The sequence below is a fragment of the Cebus imitator genome, unplaced genomic scaffold, assembly GCF_001604975.1.
Source record: "Cebus imitator isolate Cc_AM_T3 unplaced genomic scaffold, Cebus_imitator-1.0 Scaffold6, whole genome shotgun sequence".
Lineage (NCBI taxonomy): Eukaryota > Metazoa > Chordata > Mammalia > Primates > Cebidae > Cebus > Cebus imitator.
The window spans coordinates 4,685,970-4,705,772 of record NW_016107321.1 but is presented as its reverse complement, the minus strand read 5'-3'; the positions used below and the strand labels follow the sequence as shown (position 1 = coordinate 4,705,772).

Sequence of the window (19,803 nt, the reverse complement as noted above, 5' to 3'; positions counted from 1 at the left end):
AATAATATTAGAGAAGGGAAAGAGATTTCATATTTGTAAGAAAGATGAAAGTGTTAAGATATAGGTTAAAATCAACCAGGACACACATAGGGCAGACTCCAGGCTGTGAAGGAAGGTTTTTTCTGGCACTGATAAGGGTATTGCCCTTTGTTCCCTCTTGTCCTTGAGGGAATCATCCTGAAAGGCTGCTTTTGTTTTGAACAACTGGTTTTAACTGTATACCTTCCGTAATTTGATTTTTAAACCATGTGTGGATGTAATAACTCTTTAAAAAATCAAGTGTGTTTGTAAGAAAACCCCAGCCTTCTCTGATGTCAAACAACTGCTGAACGGGTCCTGTGGGAGGGGAGAGTAGTGATAGCCAAGAAGGAGTGGGGGTACTCCGTGCCCTGGTGCAGTGTGCATCTCCACAACAGCAGCACCTGGTGGAGGGAAGCTGGGTCAGCACCGCTGCTCCCGGTCACAGATTGGAGACAGCGCCCTGGTACATCTGCTCATAGCACCTGTGGCCCATGAATAGAACTGGGAAAGTGAGTGTCCTGCTTCTGGGTGGCTTGATGATGGGAAAGTTGATCAGCCTCATTCACTTGCATAATTCCACAGCACAGAGCAAGTGCTCTGTGTTTCTGTGTTCTCTGCCTTCCTCATGCTTCGGTGAATCCTCCAGTCATTCAGTCAGATGTTGCACGTCACAGGTTGGCCTGCTCTTGCTGTCCTGTTTCCCAGTGCCTGGCCCATAGGAAGTGCTCGGTAAATGTTGATGAAAGGAAGGAAGGAAGGAAGGATTGTCATGCCTCAGCCATCAGGTTATTCACCAGCTCCCAAAGTCACTCTGTAACCTGGTGGCTTCACACATGCTGTTCCTCGTGCTGGAATGCCTCGACCCGCCTTCCTCATCCTTCCAGTGCCCCTCCCTGGAAGGCCCACCTTCTCATAGCAGGGTGGTGCCGCCTGGTGTGTCTTCAGGAGTCTTCAGGCTCCACAGCACAGCACTGGCCGCTTGTTCCACATAAGCACCTCCATGTTCACAAGTGGTGTGTCCAACGGACCTACGGGGATCCACATTCACAAGTGGTGTGTCCGGCAGACCTACGGGGATCCACGTTCACAAGTGGTGTGTCCGGCAGACCTACAGGGATCCACGTTCACAAGTAGTGTGTGTGTCCAACAGACCTACGGGGATCCACATTCACAAGTGGTATGTCCAGCAGACCCACGGACCTACGGGGATCCACATTCACAAGGGGTGTGTCCAGCAGACCTACGGGGATCCACATTCACAAGTGGTGTGTCCGGCAGACCTGCGGGGATCCACGTTCACAAGTGGTGTCTCGGGCAGACCTACGGGAATCCACATTCACAAGTGGTGTGTCCGGCAGACCTGCGGGGATCCACGTTCACAAGTGGTGTCTCGGGCAGACCTGCGGGGATCCACGTTCACAAGGGGTGTGTCGGGCAGACCGTTGAGGATCCCCAGCTTTCAGAAGGCTGGTGCATGTGCTTTTAGTCATTCTTGGTAAATAAAATCGCTTTCAGACCTTTTCACTTTCATCATTCTCCAGCCCTAGAAAGTAGCTTTAGTTTTAAGATCTCTTTTCACCTTTCGTAAAGAAATGAAGTTTCTTTCTCTTCCTGAGGCTTGCTGTTCCTTCAGGAGGGCAGCAGCTGTCTCTCGTCAGGATGTGGGGCTGCTGGGCACTTTGCTCCCCGCCACCAGCCCTGCAGAACGGTCTGTTCAGCAGCCCCTGCTTCAGCCACTCCCAGGCGAGAATGCAGGACCCTCCCCAAGCCGAGCTGCACCGCCTGTCTCTGGGCCTCTCTGTGTGTGGACACGTCCATCTTGTACCCTGGACTTTCGCCTCTGCATTCCTGGTACCCAGCAGCGCCAGCCACAAAGATTTTGAGCCAGTGACAAAGGTTGGGAGCAGCAGAGTTTATGCAAGGAGTCCATGCAAGGCTTTCTCACTTCTGACACCAGTGGCACACTGAGGGGGTGTCCAAGCCAACTTTATTTTTATTTATTTATTATTTATTTTGAGACAGAGTCTCACCCTGTTGCCCATGCTGGAGTGCAATGGTGCAATGTTGGCTCACTGAAACTTCCACCTTCTGGGTTTAAGCAATTCTCCTGCTTCAGCCTCCCAAGTAGCTGGGATTACAGGCACCTGCCACCACACTGAGCTAATTTTTTGTATTTTTAGAAGAGATGGGGTTTCACCATGTTGGCCAGGCTGGTCTTGAGCACCTGACGTCAGGTGATCCACCCACCTCAACCTCTCAAAGTGCTGGGATTACAGATGTGAGCCACGGCGCCTGCTCCCAAGCCAACTTTATATTCTCCCTATCACCATAACTCACAGAGCTCCCTGAAAGCGATTATGCTCACAGTTACGATTTACTGCAACAAAAGGATATAGGTTAAAATCAGCCAAGATGCACACAGGGTGGAGTCCAGGAGGGAATCGAATGCAGAGCTCCTGCCAGACTCTCCTGTGGAATCAGATATGTTATGTTCCCAGCACCCACATGTGGCAGTGTACATAGAGTATTGCCCGCCGGTGCTCCCCTGAGCCTTGGCGTCCAGTTTTTTTCCCGGGGCTCCATGACCTGGGCAGAACTGGTTGGCTGATTGCTCAGGTACTGCATGGCCAGCCCCTGCTCCATATCCTGTCGTTAGCTGAGGACAAGCCCTCTTTTTGGGCAAAGTTAAATGCTTGCCTTCCTTCCTGTCACCGTCTCTTCTGGTGCCGCTGCTCCTGGAGGAGCCCTGGCGCAGTGAGGGGATCTCAGGCCTCCACATTATTGAGAAATGAAGAGCTCGAGGGGATCAAGAAGGAGACTGGCCTTTCCCACTGTCAGACTACCCCTCTACAGCTGTTCACCAGTCTGGACAAAGGAGAGAACGGGGTGATTTCAGAGGATTCCAGAACTTGTTATCAACCCAGTAGGGGACTGAGTCATCAGTGCCTTCTTGCCAGAGGGAGAGGACCAGGTAAACTCCGTGGGTTCCTGTGAACTTTGGCTTATATCTGAACCATTGAGGATAATGAAGAGGGCAAAGACATGAATGGACCTGAACCACTCAATAGCCAACAAACAGCACTTTGCTTCTGGACTATATGAGTTGGATAAAGATGACAAGATCTCGCGTGATGAGCTGTTACAGGTGCCATGCATGATGGTCCGAGTAAATATCTCAGATGAACAGCTGAGCAGCATCGCAGACAGGACCATTCGGGAGGCCGATCAGCATGGGGACAGTGATGTATCTTTATCACAGACTTTGCTAAGGTTTTGGAGAAGGTTGATGTGGAGCAGAAAATGAGCGTTCCATTTCTTCACTAAAGGACGGACAGCACACTGTTCCTTGTGGCCTAGTATTTAAGAACTGGAACTTGACAGTCCTCCTGTCCACCAGTCCCAGCCCCACTCCTTCATTCCCTTTCTCCCAAAGTGCTACTGCTGTTCTTGACAACCCCAAGTATGTTCTGTCAACACAAACCTGCCTTTGGTCTAGAAACGGAATTACAGAATGGTACACCCAGTCGATTTCTGTTCCATATCCATTCACCAGTTCTTCATTTACAAATACCATCTTTCTGTGTTCTGCTGCTGAATGCCACACATCCATCAAGTCTGAGAAAGTAAGATGGGGAATCATGCTGAGGAACAAGCCAGTAAAGCTCTTTCACTGGATGCAGACTGCACCCGTGCTGCCTTCCCTCTGGCGAGTTCGCCAGCATGCATCCTTTTTATATGTCCTTTGCTTCCTACTTCTGTGTCATTCAGCATACTGTTCACCGAGTCATGCAGTCTTTCTGCTTTTCGTAAGGCTCAAAGTCTCCTCTGTTCTACTTGGCACCCCAGGCTATGCCTGGTATATGTATTTCTGACTTGGCAGGATAGTTTGGTGGTGTGGTAGTTTTTATCTACCTTCATTATTCAGTGGGCCTCTGGGATGTTGCCTCTCCAGGAGCTTTTTGGTAACCAACACTTCTCCCAGGAGCACGAGATCATCCTCTACTCTCTGCCTTGTCATCAAAGGGCTGCTGGGTGGAGATATTCTTGGAAGGTGGCCTTGGTGAGAGGTATCGAGTCAAGTCTTCTAGGTTGCTTGCCCACGTCACTCTACCTCTGGTCTCTAATTCTCAACTCTGTACCTATGTGGCTCCTCTTGTTGGTGCAGTGTTGGCTCTTCAAAAAGTAGCAATATGCCTGCAGGTTTACTTAGTTTTGGGACACCGTTACCACCAGAACGGCTGGTCTAACAATATGCTTGGGGACTTTCTCATGGCTGTTTGAACAAGGAGGCTAGGCACCCTGTACACCCTCCTGCTTTCGCACCTCTGCAGCATGGTTTATGCCTCAGTGTTATGTACACTGGAATGCTTTTCACTTTACGTTTCCAAGTTAGAAAGGTTAGTGTTACGGAAGTGCCTAACTTATCCCAGTCCAACATATTTAAAGATTGTTCTCTGTGTCTTGAAGTTTTGCACAAAATTCTTTATGAATTTTACACTTGGCAGATGTTAATGCTGGAAGCGATAGTCAGCTCCTAATGCATGATGGTTTTGTCATTAGCTCCCTAGTTACGTTAGTTCCCCAGCTCCTTGTGTAGACCACTGCTAATCCCTTAGAAACGAGTTCTGGCACTAGTAGCACAACCTCAGTGGCATTACAAGTGTTTGAGCAAACCACAGCAACTTTCCTGCCAAAGTCAGCTTAGTTTAGACTTCCATGAATCGGGCTGTTGCCATCCTAATGTATGTCTCTGTGAGTCTGTTCATTCACATATCTGCCCTTGGCTTTCTTGACTCATTGCTTGCTTGCTTGTTTCCTTGCTTTGGAAACTATTGAAGCTGTGTACATAATTCTTTAGGAAGGGGATTGCTAAAAAATACCACTGCAAAGCAATGGAAAAAGGTGGAGAACAGGGAAGTAGCCAGGCTGGATGGCTCAAATAGAAATGAACGAGGAATTCTTTGTGAAGTATCAGTTGGACTTTGTGATCGAGTGATGTAGTATAGGAATTGTATAAAAGGGAAAGATATCTTATACTGATCTGTTAGAAAGATACTTCAGAGGCTCGTTGATTTTCATATTTAAAGTTCCTAAGATTATAGCTTTTCCCCTCTTTTGGCTGTATAGCAGACTGATTTAATCCACAGTTGTGCCTTACTGTTCCATTAAAATTGTATCTTCAGTCCATCAGTAAATACCTGTGGTAATAACAAAACAAAAATTCTTTACTGGGTGCTGAGGGCAGGGCTCTGTCAAGGGGTACTGAGTGGCTTTGTAAGCTGTGAACAGAGCGCACATGGGACATGGGATGAAGTCTCTTCTGTGTGATTATAAGTCTTTGCAAACTCTTTTAGACCATAAGGAGCTAAGCTCAGTCTGCTTGTGAAAACTGATAGTGACACTCCGTGTGTGCCCCTTCATTTTTGACAGATGGCGATCTCGATGTCGTGTTTGCCTCTTCCTCTAAGTGTGGAAAGGATAAGACCAAGTCTGTTTCTTCCACTATCTTCTTTCACTGTGACCCTCTGGTGGAGGATGGGATCCCCGAGTTCAGTCACGAGACTGCCGACTGCCAGTACCTCTTCTCTTGGTACACCTCGGCCGTGTGTCCTCTGGGGTAAGTGTGACATCTGGATGCTTAGCACTTGGACCCCACATCCTCTCTTGAACCTTATCTTGAGAATAAGTGTATGCATGTTGTTTTCCCCAATGTTTTATTGGTAAATATTCAGAACATTCACAAAAAATAGAGACACTGATAGAGGTAGCCCCCCACGGCCAGTGCCGTGCTCCAGCGCTGTCAGCGTCCTGCCACTCATTTTTGGTCCGCGCCTGCGTCACCCTCAGGAGCAGTGCAGGCACTTTCTTCGTGAGTACCGTGCCCCAAGTAGGGTCCAACCAGAGTGTCCCAGCTCTGCCCCTCCACCCCTTTCCCGTTGCTGCTTCCCTTTCCTTAGCTCCTGGGGAGCCGGTACTGGCCGTGCCTCCTCTTTGTAATCCCGGGACATCTTTTCTTTGGTCCTAATACAAATGATTGTATAGTAAAGTTTCACTTTGATGTGAGTGCAGTATTTGTATGTTTGAATGAATGAAAAGCTTACTCTGCAGATTTTGAGAACCAGCGTGGGAACAGAGGCAGCAGTTTCTGCCCTGAAGGAAGGTGGCACCCCCATTGGCTGTCTTGTGTCCCACAGCTGTTTCATACTTTGCCATGAATAACATGTTGTCAGCTGCTTTTTTCTTAGATTGATTTTCCTTTGTCACCTGGCCCACCATTTTATTTGTTTTTGTTTTTTATTTTTTTTGGGACAGTCTTGGTCTGTCACCCAGGCTGGAGTGCTGTGGTGCCATCTTGACTCACTGCAACCTCCGCCTCCCGGGTTCAAGTGATTCTCCTGTCTCAGCCTCCGGAGTAGCTGGGATTACAGGCGTGTGCCACCATGCCCTGCTAATTTTTGTATTTTTAGTAGAGATGGGGTTTCACCATGTTGGCCAGGCTGGTCTTGAACTCCTGACCTCAGATAATCTGCCTGCCTCGGCCTCCCAAGGTGCTAGCATTACAAGCGTGAGCCACTGTGCCTGGCTTGGCCCACCATTTTACATAAGCTTTTCATTCTGTCTTGAGACTTTAAGATCAGGGGAACATGAATTCTTGCTATCTAATGGTTTCCTTCATGTCCTGAAAAAGGGACCGTACAGTCAGCAGACGACAGTGGTAGGGGTCATGGGGGAATGAAGATCACACATTTTTACATCTTAAATCAGCACCCCCGATTCCCCCACCAACCCTTACCTGTGGACATCAGCTCAGCCAAAAACAGCTTTTTCCTACGCTGTTCAGGGGCTGCGTACCTAGGGACTCTTAGCTGCACAGTCAGGGAAGGAGGCTTTGGTTAAAATTTCACTTGTGGTATTTTCAGCTTTTGAATGTTTATGGTGTTCAGTGAGATCATTACAAAATGAAAGGATTAAAACTGGAAGTTCTTCCTTTAACAAGCAAAATGTGAATTTTTTAAAAAGATAAAACCTAGAAGCGAACTTTCCCTGCATTGTCTGTCACTGAGAGTCTAGAACTGCCATGAGATGAATCCTGCCCCCGGACACGGCTGCTGGTCTTGCGTGTGGGTCTGAGGGAGACCAGCCCAGGCCTGGGGTCCTGTCAGTGTTGATGTTTAGAGTTGTACTTCTGTGAGTGGGAAAGGCACCATTTATAAGGCTTTGGTGTTTTACTCTAAAACCAGAGAGGAAAATTCCCCAGGAAACCTCGGTTTCATGATGTCATCAGGAATGGGAGTTGTTTAAATCCATTAACACATTGACAAGTAATAAGGACTTTTAAAGAAGGAAACAGAAGTTGAAACCAACAGCAAAAACTCAGTTGGTGGATTATGAGGGATGTCACCCCTGGGGGTGACGTGGAACGGTGCCTGAGATTATTTTGTCCCCAGATATTATCAGTGTTGTACATTTTAAAATCATGTAAATATGGCCAGATGCGGTGGCTCACGCCTGTAATCCCAACATTTTGGGAGGCCAAGACAGGCTGATTACTTGGGGTCAGAAGTTCTAGACCAGCCTGGGCAACATGGTAAAACCCTGTCTCTACTAAAAATACAAAAATTAGCCAGGTGTGGTGGCACATGCCTGTAATCCCAGCTACTTGGCAGGCTGAGGCAGGAGAATCACTTGAACCCAGGAGGTGGAGGTTGTAGTGAGCCAAGATGGCACCACTGCACTCCACCTGGATGACAGAGCGAGACTCGGTCTCAAAAACAACAAAAAAATCATGTAACTATAACAAACAGGTAGCAACGATTACCTTAATAGATAATCGTTTTTAGTTCTTTTAGATATTTCTTTTGGAATTTACCTCAGTCTTTAATTAACATCCTTTATTTCACCTGTTGACTTCCTGCAATAGTAGATGAAGATTGGGCTCGCTTACACCTTCCTCATATTTTCCAAAAATGGTTATTTCACAATATTTGGTTAAAGCAATAATCAAAAAACGTACACAGTTAAAAGACATCTACAGATGGAAGGGGCGTACTGTGTGCCTGGCATAGTTACCGATGACAAGACCCACCCACTTACGACATACCAGGAGAGCAGATACAAAGGAAATTCTGTAAAAACTGTGGGGGAAGCTAACTTGTTGTATTAGAAAATAATTTAAGAAAGGTTAAAATACTTTAAGTCCTCACTTCAACATCATCAATAGGTTCTTGGAAACTGCAACGTTTGTGAAATGATGTGTAATGAAACCGATTTTTTTTCTCATCAACATTAATAATGAGACTGTTTTGAAGGAAATGATGTTATTCAAAGACCTCCTGTAGTTGGTTCACGGAAGGCTGCAGTTTGAGGGAACCTGTCCGCCACCTTGTGAGGACTCACTGTACTGGACAGGTGGTGTCCAAGCTGAGTGGGGTGGCAGAGTTCCCGGCTTTTGACATTTCTCACAGCAGTAGCATCATATGAAAGTAAAACCATTGTCTTAAAAGAAAGGAAGGAAGAAGGAAAAAGAGTTCCTAATTGTTTGGAAGACATACTATTAGACTCTTTGTCTTAGTATGCATGCCAGTATTTCGAGAATAACCACTAAAATAATAGAAATATAGTATGTAACTTCCAAAACAGTAGTAAAGAAAAAGAGAAATAAAAATACTTAAGCCCCCAAAGAAGACAGGAGAAAAGGAAAACAAAAATAAGACGAGTAGAATTCCAGCCTAATGTGGTAGAAATAAATCTAACTATGTCTATAATCATGATAAGCATAGCTTGACTAAACTTGTCAGTTAAAAAAACAAGTTGTCAAATTGGATTTCAAAAACAACTCTGTATCCAGGGAACATGCCTAAAACAAGGATACAGAAAAGACCAAGGTGAAAGGATAAGAAAAGATGCTGGAAAATAATCTGAAAGAAAGCTACAGTAGTTATATTAATAAAAGGTAAAATAGGATATTAAAGAAAAATATTAGGGATAAAGAGGGTCATTTTAATTTTAAAAGGGCAAATTTCCTAGAAACATACAAGAATCCTAAACTTCTGTCAACCTAGTAAAAAGCCTCCATATGTAAAGCAGAAATTGACAAAACCACACACACAGGAAACAGTGACAAATGCCCCTCACTTAGTGATTGCTGGGTCAAGTAGACAAAGAGTAAAGCTTTTTTGGAAGATTGGAACAGCACAGTGCAAAAGCATGATTTAATAGACATGTGTAGGACACTATACCCTGCAGCGGGAGAATGCTGTTTTCCCAGGCTCACATGAAACACTTAGAAAACTTTATCAAAAGTTAACAACGAAGGAGACAAGTCAGCAGTTTCCTTTTTTTTCTATTGAGACAGTCTCACTCTTTTGCCCAGGCTGGAGTACAGTGGCATGATTTTGGCTCACTGCAACCTCCACTTCCTGGGTTCAAGTGATTCTTGTGCCTCAGCCTCCCATGAAGCTTGGGATTACAGGTGCATGCCACTACCTCCTGGCTAATTTTTTTTAGCTTTAGTAGAGATGAGGTTTCACCATGTTGGCCAGGCTGGTCTCAGACTCCTGACCTCAGGTGATCTGCCTGTCTCAGCCTCCCAAAGTGCTGGAATTACAGGGATGAGTCACCGTGCTTGGCCTAAGTCACCAAATTTCTGGCTGATGCAATTAAATACCTACATGGTGCAATGCAGTTAGGAATCAAGAACAAACAACTGAAAAACAGAAATACACTTGAAGATTAAAACCCGCTTCTGAATAATCCATGGTCCAAAGAAGAAATCAAAGGTAGAAATTAAAATAAGCCTAGAACCGAATGATGATGTGTCTCGGACGCATGTCGAGTGTTCCTGAGTGGCTGGAGCTGCTTCTGGGTGAGTGGGTTTCTGGCTTGGAGGGAGAGGTCTGCGGAGCTCTCAGACTTGTCTGTGAGGTGTGGAGGCGCTTCTGCCCGAGCAGAGGTCAACCCTTGCAGGTCACTTAGAACTGGATGCCAGGCTCTCCCTGTGGTTTCTTGTCTTGCTGATGTTTTGGATCAAGATTGTTTGGCTTAAGCTGAACTTTGAGAGCAGTAGCCCTTGCGGCCATGCCGCAGGTTGGCCGGTTGCCCTCGACCTCAGTTCTTGGAGCAGCCGGCGTTTTCAGCACCACAGGATGAGCCTCGCTGGGGTGGCCTCTTATCTCGAGCAGCGCAGGAGGCATTTTGGTTATGTGATCCTGTTCCTATGTGTGTGGCCCCAAATGACAGAGGGCCTGAGGTTAGAAGTGTCAAATCGTTATACTCTTGAGTGTAATGTTCTCGGAGCACAAAGGGAAGTCTTCGCGGTTGTTTCTCATTTTCTATTATTATTTTCTCAACTCTGCTTGAGTGGTGAATGTCACAGAAATACACTTTTTCCCAAAAGTGTGCATGTGGGTCTTGGGTGGGAATTGTGAACTCTGCTGTGAGGCAGCAGCAGTGCTCCAAGAGCCCACTCCTGGGATGGAGCAGGCTGGAGAGAGGAAGCGTGTTGGGGGCTATGCTGGGTTGTGGCTGTTCCCTGGGCCCTGTCCTGGCCGGTGGCTGCCTCCTGGGGCCCCTCCTGGTCTGTGGCTACCCCTGAGCCCTGTCCTTGCCTGTTTCTAAGGCCCCCTGGGCCCCGCTGGTTTGGAGGTTGTGTCCCACGGTGGGCTGTGGCCACTGCTTCCAGAAGAAACTCCAAGAGGACAGAGCTCTGACCCTGGAGAGAAGTGTGGTGCTCTTCTCCACCCTGGGACAGCCTCTGCCCGAGCCTGGTTCTGCTGTGGGTTGGGCCACCTGGAGGGGGCCGCATCCCTCCTGCCCGTCCCTGCTCTCTGGTTGAATGACAGTTCATGGAGCTGGAAGCAGTGCCTTCTTGTCTGCTTTCTGACAACCCTGCCCCAAACTCATCAGGAACTTTTTGCAGCCCTTTTCCATGTGGTGTGGGCCTTGTGGCCTTGTTTTCTGGGGCAGGAGTAAGAATCACCTGGTGTGGGGAAAGTGAGAGGTGCTTTTGCCTTGGGGACTCGGGTCTGAGATTGTGGCTGTGTCACTGCCCTGTGACATGGCTTCTTTCCTGTGATGTCCTTGCAGGGTGGGCTTTGATGGGGAGAATCCTGGGGACGACGGGCAGGCGCACAAGGGGCTGTCGGAGCGGAGCCAGGCGGTCGGTGCGGTGCTCAGCCTGCTGCTGGTGGCGCTCACCTGCTGCCTGCTGGCCCTTCTGCTGTACAAGAAGGAGAGGAGGTGAGCGGGGGTAGGGCGAGAGGGCAGGCAGGCGGATGCATGCCTCCCACAGCTAATCATAGGCTCAGTTTTGTGGACTTTAATTTTATTTACTTATTTGTTTTTGAGCTCTACAACAGCAAAAGGCTCAAGGTTCTTGGTTCAAAACTCTCTGGAAGCAGTCTCCAGCATTGTGGTTTTAGATGCCTGCATTTCTGTCTGACCAAGGCCGAGGCCCTCGCACAGCACCCATGCCTGCAGCTTCTAGGACCATGGTCCTCTGTGTCCAAAGATGGGTAGAACATTAAATGGCACCTTTCGTGAGTGCCTTTTCCCACTGAGCAGCTGATCCCTTTGCCCTCCCATGTCATAAAAGCAAGAGTTTATTAAGTGCCTGCTGTGTACCAACCATGGTGCCATCCTTTTGCCCCACTTTGCTGGGTGCAAGGACTCGCCACGTGACTGTCAAGTGGATTTTCATATCAGGCGTCAGTGTTGGTGGCTCTGGCCTGGAGGAAGGGGCTTGCCAGCTCAGGCGTTCCCTGCTGCCAGTCATTTGCCAGCTGAACCACAGGCCAATGAGAGAGGTGGTCAGGAAGTACTAATCATGGCCCTCCACACCCACAATGCAGAATGAGCAGAAGAAGGTCTGGGCCGGGAAGGCATGTGATGTGCATCTCTGTGACCCACCATCGGGCAGGCTTAGGGGCAGCGGGCAGGTGTGGTCCTGTTAGAGTCATATGTGAAGAAGGCCTTGCCCAAATGTTAAATTGCTCTTGAGGGTCTTCTCCTGTTGGATTCCAAAGCCCATGGTCTTTCCACTCAATCACAACAAATACATTAGGGTATAACCCTGTCGCAGCTGCTCACTTGTCATTCAGAACGTCCATTAACCTGTGCTTGTGGGAGAAATGCAGCCGCCACCAGCTTCCTGGCGGTGCAGAGTGGGGTGGTGCTGGTGGGGGCGGGGCTCCTGCCCACACTTCCTCTACCCTGGAGTAATTATGGTCTCCTTTTTTTTCTTTAATAGGGAAACAGTGATAAGTAAGCTAACCACTTGCTGTAGGAGAAGCTCCAACGTGTCCTACAAATACTCCAAGGTAATTTTCTGTGGAGTCTCCTGAGAGGCTGCCTCCCTAGCCTCCCGTGCTGCGCTGTCTGTGTTCTCATCAGGAATGCTGAGGAGAGCAGTCACAGGCAGGCGGGAATCCAGAAGGGAAAGCATCACCCATTGCCTCAGCCACTTACCCCAGCACATGTTGTTTGTTATTTTTTTCCTACAAAGTTTCTCTCATTGTGGTTGCAACTAGTTTCCTTTGGGGTATTTAATATTTAGGTTGTTTCCACTGTTTTTGGCTGTTCCTAAAAAAAACACATGATAGTGAAGATAGTTGTGCATCTAGCATTTGGATGATTTCTTTCCGATAAATTTCCAGAAAAGAGGCATATTCTGGGTCAAAGGACGTAAAGTTTGTGGGTCTCTATGAGTGTTGACTAATTGCTTTCTCAAACGAGGCTTTTGACTTGAGGCCCTCCCTTGACTTTCCTCCCTGCCATGCAGGGGGCACCTTTCAGTTGATGAGGCACCCAGCAGAGCCCCCTCTCCTCTAGCGCTGCTGATAGGTCACTGGTCTGCTTTTCAGGCCCATGCCATCCTGAATGCCTTCTGCTTGGCCCCACCCTTGGCTGTGAGAATCTTGCCAAATGGCCCCACTGCCACCCTCCCAAACCCTCCTGCCTTGGTGCAGTCTCATTAGGAGCAGGAAGGTGTTGCCTGCCCTCGTCTTCCTTTCCCTGGTGGGGACCTGGGAACCATGAGGACAGTATGCCAGATCCTCCCCAGCTCGTGCCAGCAGAGAGCATCCCTGATGTGGGGTGGATGGTGGAAAGAGTAAGAGAGGAGCAGAATGGGGTCTCTGAGGGTGTTCATGTGGTCTCTGCTGTTGATCCCTGGCAGGTGAACAAGGAAGAAGAGACAGATGAGAATGAAACAGAGTGGCTGATGGAAGAGATCCAGCTGCCTCCTGCACGGCTGGGGAAGGAAGGGCAGGAGAATGGCCATATTACCACCAAGTCTGTGAAAGCTGAGGCCCTCAGCTCCCTGCATGGGGATGACCAGGACAGTGAGGATGAGGTTCTGACCATCCCAGAGGTGAAAGTTCACTCGGGTAGGGGAGCTGGAGCAGAGAGCTCCCACCCGGTGAGAAACCCGCAGAGGAATGCCCTTTGGGAGCGTGAGGACGATAGGGCGGGGCTGGTCAGGGGTGAGAGGGTGAGGAAAGGGAAGCCCAGGTCTGCACAGCAGAAGACAGTGAGCTCCACCAAGCTGGTGTCTTTCCATGACGACAGCGACGAGGACCTCTTACACATCTGACTCTGCAGTGCCTGCAGGGGAGCACGGAGCCGTGAGACAGCCAAGCACCTCCAACCAAATAAGACTTCCACTTGATGATGCTTCTATAATTTTGCCTTTAACAAAAACTATTTCAAAAGGGAAGAGTTTTTGTGATGGGGGAGAGGGTGAAGGAGGTCATGCCCCACTCCTTCCAGATTGTTTACAGTCATTGGAATAAGGCATGGCTCAGATCGGCCACAGGGCAGTACCTCGTGCCCAGGGTTTTGCCCCAAGTCCTCAATTTAAAAGCATAAGGCCGGACATGTCTCCAAATAGGGGCTGCATTTGAAAAACCCTTGCTGCTTTAGGCCCGATAGGGTATTTAACCCCATTATATTTTAGCATTTTAATTCTCTCCTCCTATTTATTGACTTTGACAATTACTCAGGTTTGAGAAAAAGGAAAAAAAGAAAACAGCCACAGTTTCTTCCTGCCGGCACAGGTGTAATGCACCGGTTTGTCCATCCTGAGATGGCGAGGCTGTCAGTGTGACAGTTTCCGGTGGGATTTTGAACTGGTCATTAGTGTGTCCCCTGAGTTGGAGCTCATTCTCTTTTCTCTTTTGCTTTTTGTTTCTTAAGGGCATATACATGTGCGTACAGGCACGCACGTGCGCACACACACACACACGCGCACAGGGTCCCTGAGTGCCCAGGTTTTGGAGAGTTTGCCTGTTCTATGCCTTTAGTCGGGAATGGCTGCAGCTTTTTGCATGACATCTTCAAGCCTGGGTGTACAGAGCACATTTGTCAGTATTTCTTTCGCCGGCTGGTGAATTCAAACAACCTGCCCAAAGATTGATTTGTGTGTGTGTGTGTGCGCACGTGTGTATGTGTGTGTAGTTGAGGTGTCAGAGAAAATGAATTTTTTCCAGATTTGGGGTATAGGTCTCATCTCTTCAGGTTCTCATGATACCACCTTTACTGTGCTTATTTTTTTAAGAAAAAAGTGTTGATCAACCATTCGACCTATAAGAAGCCTTAATTTGCACAGTGTGTGACTTACAGAAACTGCATGAAAAATCCTGGGCCAGAGCCTGGGTCCCAGCGTTGCACTTGGCCTCATGCTGGAGGGAGGCTGGGCGGGCACGGCGTGGAGGAGGAGGGAGGCGGTGCTGGTGTTCTTCCTCTGGTGGCAGCGCCTTTCCTGCCATACTTAGTGAGCGACGTTTCTCGCGTTGTAGAATTGTCTATAGACTCAGTGTCTAACGCTGAGAAGCAAACCGCCCCACAGCACCCCTCGGCCTGTACCAGTTTGGCTGGCTTGTTTGATTTCAACATGAGTGTATTTTTTAAAATTGATTTTTCTCTCATTTTTTTTCAATCAACTTTACTGTAATATAAAGTATTCAACAATTTCAATAAAAGGTAAATTATTAATTGAGTGTTACCGTTTTTTCCTTGATAGTGAGACATTCCCGAGCGAGTTGCCAGGCTGCCTGCCCGTCTTTTCTTCCCGTTAAGTGACTGGATTTGGGTTTTCACGCTGGTGTTCTCGTGGACCTTTTATGAGGCAGCACTTTCATTTTTCTCTGGAGTCTCCTGGTCGTAGGTGTTAACTCTGGGTCCAATCTGCCTCCCTCGGCTCTTTCTAGATCTGATTTCTTTACCTTCTCCAGGCCAACCTCGGGGTGTGTCCTGTTCATCATGGAGTTTAGAGTCCAGTGAGACAGTAAAGCTTTTTTGTATGCAACCTAATCTAACATGGGGAGGTTATCTCTTGAATAAATGCACTGAGTCTTCCATCTTAAATTACTCACTAGTGACTGTGAGCTGCCTTTATGTTAACCTGGACGCAGAAAGTTACTCCAGTGTTAAAAACAGACTTAGACTCAACATCCTAGCCTCCATCTCTTCCCCCTTCCGCCCACAGAGTTCAGAAATCTCAGGCATCTCACTTTTAAATTATCCAATTGGAGTTACCTTTTTTAAAAAAGTTACTCTTAAGGGCTTTACAGTACCTCTCCTGAGGAAGGCATGTCGGGGTCTTCTAAAAGTTTACATTATGACCAAAGAGAGTCACTGGTTCTCAGGCATTCTGCCCAGGGGGCTGTTCTCCAGGCCATTCCCATCTCCTCCTAATGCCATGGGGAGCCCTCTCTGTAAGGAGGGCATATGCAGGGACCTGGCCGTCCCCTTGGTTAGCTGGATGACAAAGAGGCGTGTTGTCTGCACTGCTGGCTGCCTGCTAATGTCGCTCTCAGTGAGGAAGGAGAAGTGATGACATCTTTGAGTGCATTTGCTTTGACTTAAAAACCCAAGCCTCTGAAAAAAGAGTAACTATTTGCCAGCTGTTGTTACAGATGGTATTTTTAGGAAAAGATGCTCTGACAGCAAATCAGAATTGGACTCTTTTCAGAGAAAGGATTTTATTGGTAGATACAACCTTGGTATTTAGTTTCCTTTTAACATTTTCTGTGCCCCTTTTTTGAGACTGTCCATGAAAGGCAGAGACATGGAATAAGAATTGGGGTGCTAAGGATGGAATAGGCAAACCCCACGCCAAGAAAATCCATGGAAAAGAGGAAATCTGGTTCTTATGAACAGCATTTGAAGCCTGTACTTCACCAGCCCTAAAATAATACATGACATGAGGTGATTCCTCAGGAAGAACGCTGGCCACCTGGTGATTTAAGAATACTTTGGGCTGGTCTGATTGTGCAAGTTAAAGGACTGATGGGTACGTAGGTCTTGCCCCTCTTGGTGATCGGGTCACAACGAGCCAGTGTATGTGTCACTGGGAGGTGGTATGCATGAGACTGGATTTCTGGAAATACCCTTTACCAAATTCCGAAGAGTCCCATGGCTCAGGGAGGTACACTCATGCCCTTTCTTAATTCTCTGTCTCCACTCTGTTGACTCATAGTTAGTTGGCCTCTTGCGCCCTTAAGCCAAACTTGCTGTCAGTTCTGGACATTGTCTTGTGAGAATGGGGTCAACGGGCAGAAGTGGTGCAGGTGAGCTGTGGGCACAGGGTGGCAAGATAGCCATGCTGAGTTTGGAGACAAAGTGGCTCAGGGATGTTGTGTAGGTAAGGTAGAAGCAAGCCCAGAACTTGGAGCCTGCTGTGACTGTTGCAGTAAGGAGTTTGAACTTGTCCTGAAAGCAGCTGAGAGCCATGGAGGGCCAGATTGGCTTTTGAGAAAGATAGCCTAGAAGAAAGTAAAGAGATGGAGACGCTTCTCCATCCAGATGGGAGGTTGGGCATGGGAGCTGTGGCTGTGCTGAGCTGAGAAGCCTTAGTCTCTACCTGCAAGGCTCTCTCTTGGAGGAAGTCAGGTCTTCTTAAAGATAGAGGTACAGACTGCAGTTAGGCTGTGCATGGTCAGTTATTTGTATTTCTTTACCTCTTATGCTATTTTGTAGTTAGACCAGTTTGCAAATCAAATTGAATAAAAAGTAATGGATAATGTCATTTTGATGCTCAAAATGAACCTTGAACAGTGTTTGATGGAAACACAGTCTAGTGAGTGGAGTTACTGGTTGTCACACCTGGGAGGGTAACACGAGGGGCTCACACCCCAGGTGAGGTCATCTGGTGCCACTCAGCACCATCCTGGAGAAAACAGCCATGGGACGCTGGCCTTGGTGACAACCACGAAGTGATGACAGGTTGCTAGGGACAGAGTGGAGCACAGTGCCCCAGGAGGAAGTGGGAGCTCAGGTTCAAAAAAGGACTCATGACCTCGCCCTTGGCTTCAGCATTTTATTTTTCTTTTAAAACATTTTGAGATAACATACAGATATTTGAACTTACAGGCCAATTCTTTTTCCCTGAATCCTTTGAGACTAAGTTCCCTCCCATCACCAGGCACTCCTACAGACAGGGACTTTCACATGAGTAAGATGCCACCATCAAAACCACAGTGTGTGGGGATGGTACTGCCAGCTAAGCCTCAGTGCTGTTCAGGTGTTGACAGTTGTGACAGTGCTGCCCTTTCCAGTAGAAGAGCCTGTGATGGTCACATTTTGCATTTGATCACCCTGCTGTTTGGTTTACTTATGTCTGAAAAGTTTCTCCTTTCTGTAACTTCCGTGACCATGACACATGAGGTCACTCTTCTCACCTGTCCCACCTCTGGGGAGAGGTGGGGTGCCTGCTTTGCTCTGCCCCACCCAGTGGCTTTAGGACTCAGCTGTTCAGGAACAACAAGGGAGAGGGCCCTTGGGTCTAACTGCAAAAATCATACTTAAACTAGAAAGTCTTGTTGGCATAGGTATGGGTTGTCATTAGCAATATGTTCCAAAGTGTGCCCCATGGAACACGTGTTCCGTATGATGTTAACAGATGTTCTGCAAAAAATGAAAAGGACCTGTGCTCTAATAAGATTGGGAAATGCTGAATTAAAGTGAAACAGCTTTTCTTGACATGAGACCTCTCACTCAAAGTCTTTAAAGGAGAATTGCTGACCACACATGAAATCACAGTAGAAAACAGCCAGCAGGCCTCCAGGTATGCAGCAATTCCTGCGTGGGGGACCTGGCGGCCTGTGGACCATGCACGGGAAATTTCCTCCTGTTGTGAGGGTCTGCTGTTTTCCAGGGGCTCCCACGGAGCACGCTGGGTGGGTGGTCTGTGTGAGACTACACCGTTGATGAGCAGTGAGGCCCAAACAGGTATGTGTGTATATATAAACAAACGCTGAGCACCACCAATTACCAGGGAAAAGCACATCATAAACAGTCATCGCCTCACACTTGCTGGAATGGCTACTGTCAGAAAGACAAATGATAGCAAGTGTGGGTGAGGATGTGGAGAAAAGTGAACGCTTGTCCACCTTTGGTGGGAATGTAAATTGGTACAGCCATTATGGAAAAGAAGTTCCTCAAAAAATTAAAAACGGAGCTACCAGCCATCCCACATGTGGGTGTATATCCAAAAGAAATGACGTCAGTGCCTTGAAGAGATCTCTGCAGCCCCTGTTCATTGTAGTATTATTCACAACAGCCAAGATAGGGAAACAGTCTCAGTGTCTACTGACAAATGAAGAGAGATGGATAAAGAAAATGTGTGTGTGTGTGTGTACACACACAGTGGAACACTAAGTCTTGAAAAAGAAGGAAATCCTGTCATTGTGACAACATGGATGAGCCTGGAGAACGTTATGCTAAGTGAAATAAGCCAGACACAGAAAGAAAAATACCGCATGATCTCACTTATATGTGGAATCTAAAAAGGTTGGACTCAAAAGCAGAGAGAGGAATGGTGGTTACCAAAGGCTAGAGGTGTGGGAAATGAGCAGATGTTGGTGAAAGAGTACAGAGGTGCAGCTGTGCAGCATGAGTGAGTTCTGGAGACCTACTGTGCAGCATGAGTGAGCTCTGGAGACCTACTGTGCAGCATGAATGAGTTCTGGAGACCTACTGTGCAGCATGAGTGAGCTCTGGAGAACTGTGCAGCATGAGTGAGCTCTGGAGACCTGTGCAGCATGAGTGAGCTCTGGAGACCTACTGTGCAGCATGAGTGAGCTCTGGAGACCTACTGTGCAGCATGAGTGAGCTCTGGAGACCTACTGTGCAGCATGGTGGTTATGATACTGCTTTGTATATTTAAAATTTTCAGAGAGTAGATTTTGTGTTCCTTCCCTTCTCCAAATAAAAGGAAATTATTTGAGGTGATGGACATGTTAACTAGCTTGATTGGGGCAATGATTTTGCAATGATACGCATCTCAAAGCATGTTGAACACCATAAATAATACAATGACCCTTGAACAGTACAGGTTTGAACTCCATGGGTCTACTTATATGTGGAATTTTTTTTTTTTCAGTAAAAGTTACACCCAGTGTTTCTGCCCCTCCTTCTACTTCTTCCACCTCTGACGCCCCTGACACAGCAAGACCAGCACCCCTTCCTCCTCCTCCTTAGCCTACTCAAGGTGAAGATGACTAGGATCAAGACCCTTATAATGATGCACTTAATGAATAATGTATTTTCTCCTCATGATTTTCTTAAAATTTTTGCTGTATTTTATTGTAAGAATACAGTCTATAATACATACGGCATCCAAAATATGTGTTAATTAACTATTTTTACTATTGGTAAAGCTTCTGGTCAGCAGTAGGCTATATTGTTAAGTTTTAGGGGAGTCAAAGTTATATGTGGGTTTTATGTCCATGCTCCTAAACCCTGGATTATTCAAGGGTCAACTCTACATAATTTTTCTGCTCA

General features: G+C 47.3%; 1 protein-coding gene and 1 pseudogene across 2 annotated transcripts in view; both read left to right on the top strand.

The window, feature by feature from the left end:
* IGF2R (insulin like growth factor 2 receptor) overlaps window positions 1-15,012 on the top strand; it is a 124,770-nt gene extending 109,758 nt beyond the window's left edge. The window contains exons 45-48 of the mRNA XM_017538048.2: window positions 5,452-5,638; window positions 11,107-11,259; window positions 12,269-12,338; window positions 13,196-15,012. Coding sequence (XP_017393537.1) covers window positions 5,452-5,638; window positions 11,107-11,259; window positions 12,269-12,338; window positions 13,196-13,612 — 827 coding nt within the window. The 3' untranslated portion in view covers window positions 13,613-15,012. The remainder of the gene's footprint in view (window positions 1-5,451; window positions 5,639-11,106; window positions 11,260-12,268; window positions 12,339-13,195) is intronic.
* LOC108310581 lies at window positions 855-5,226 on the top strand (annotated as a pseudogene). The gene is made up of 3 exons (XR_005201679.1): window positions 855-954; window positions 1,033-1,516; window positions 2,568-5,226. The product of XR_005201679.1 is annotated as an uncharacterized LOC108310581 (transcript).
* Window positions 15,013-19,803: the final 4,791 nt, after the last annotated feature.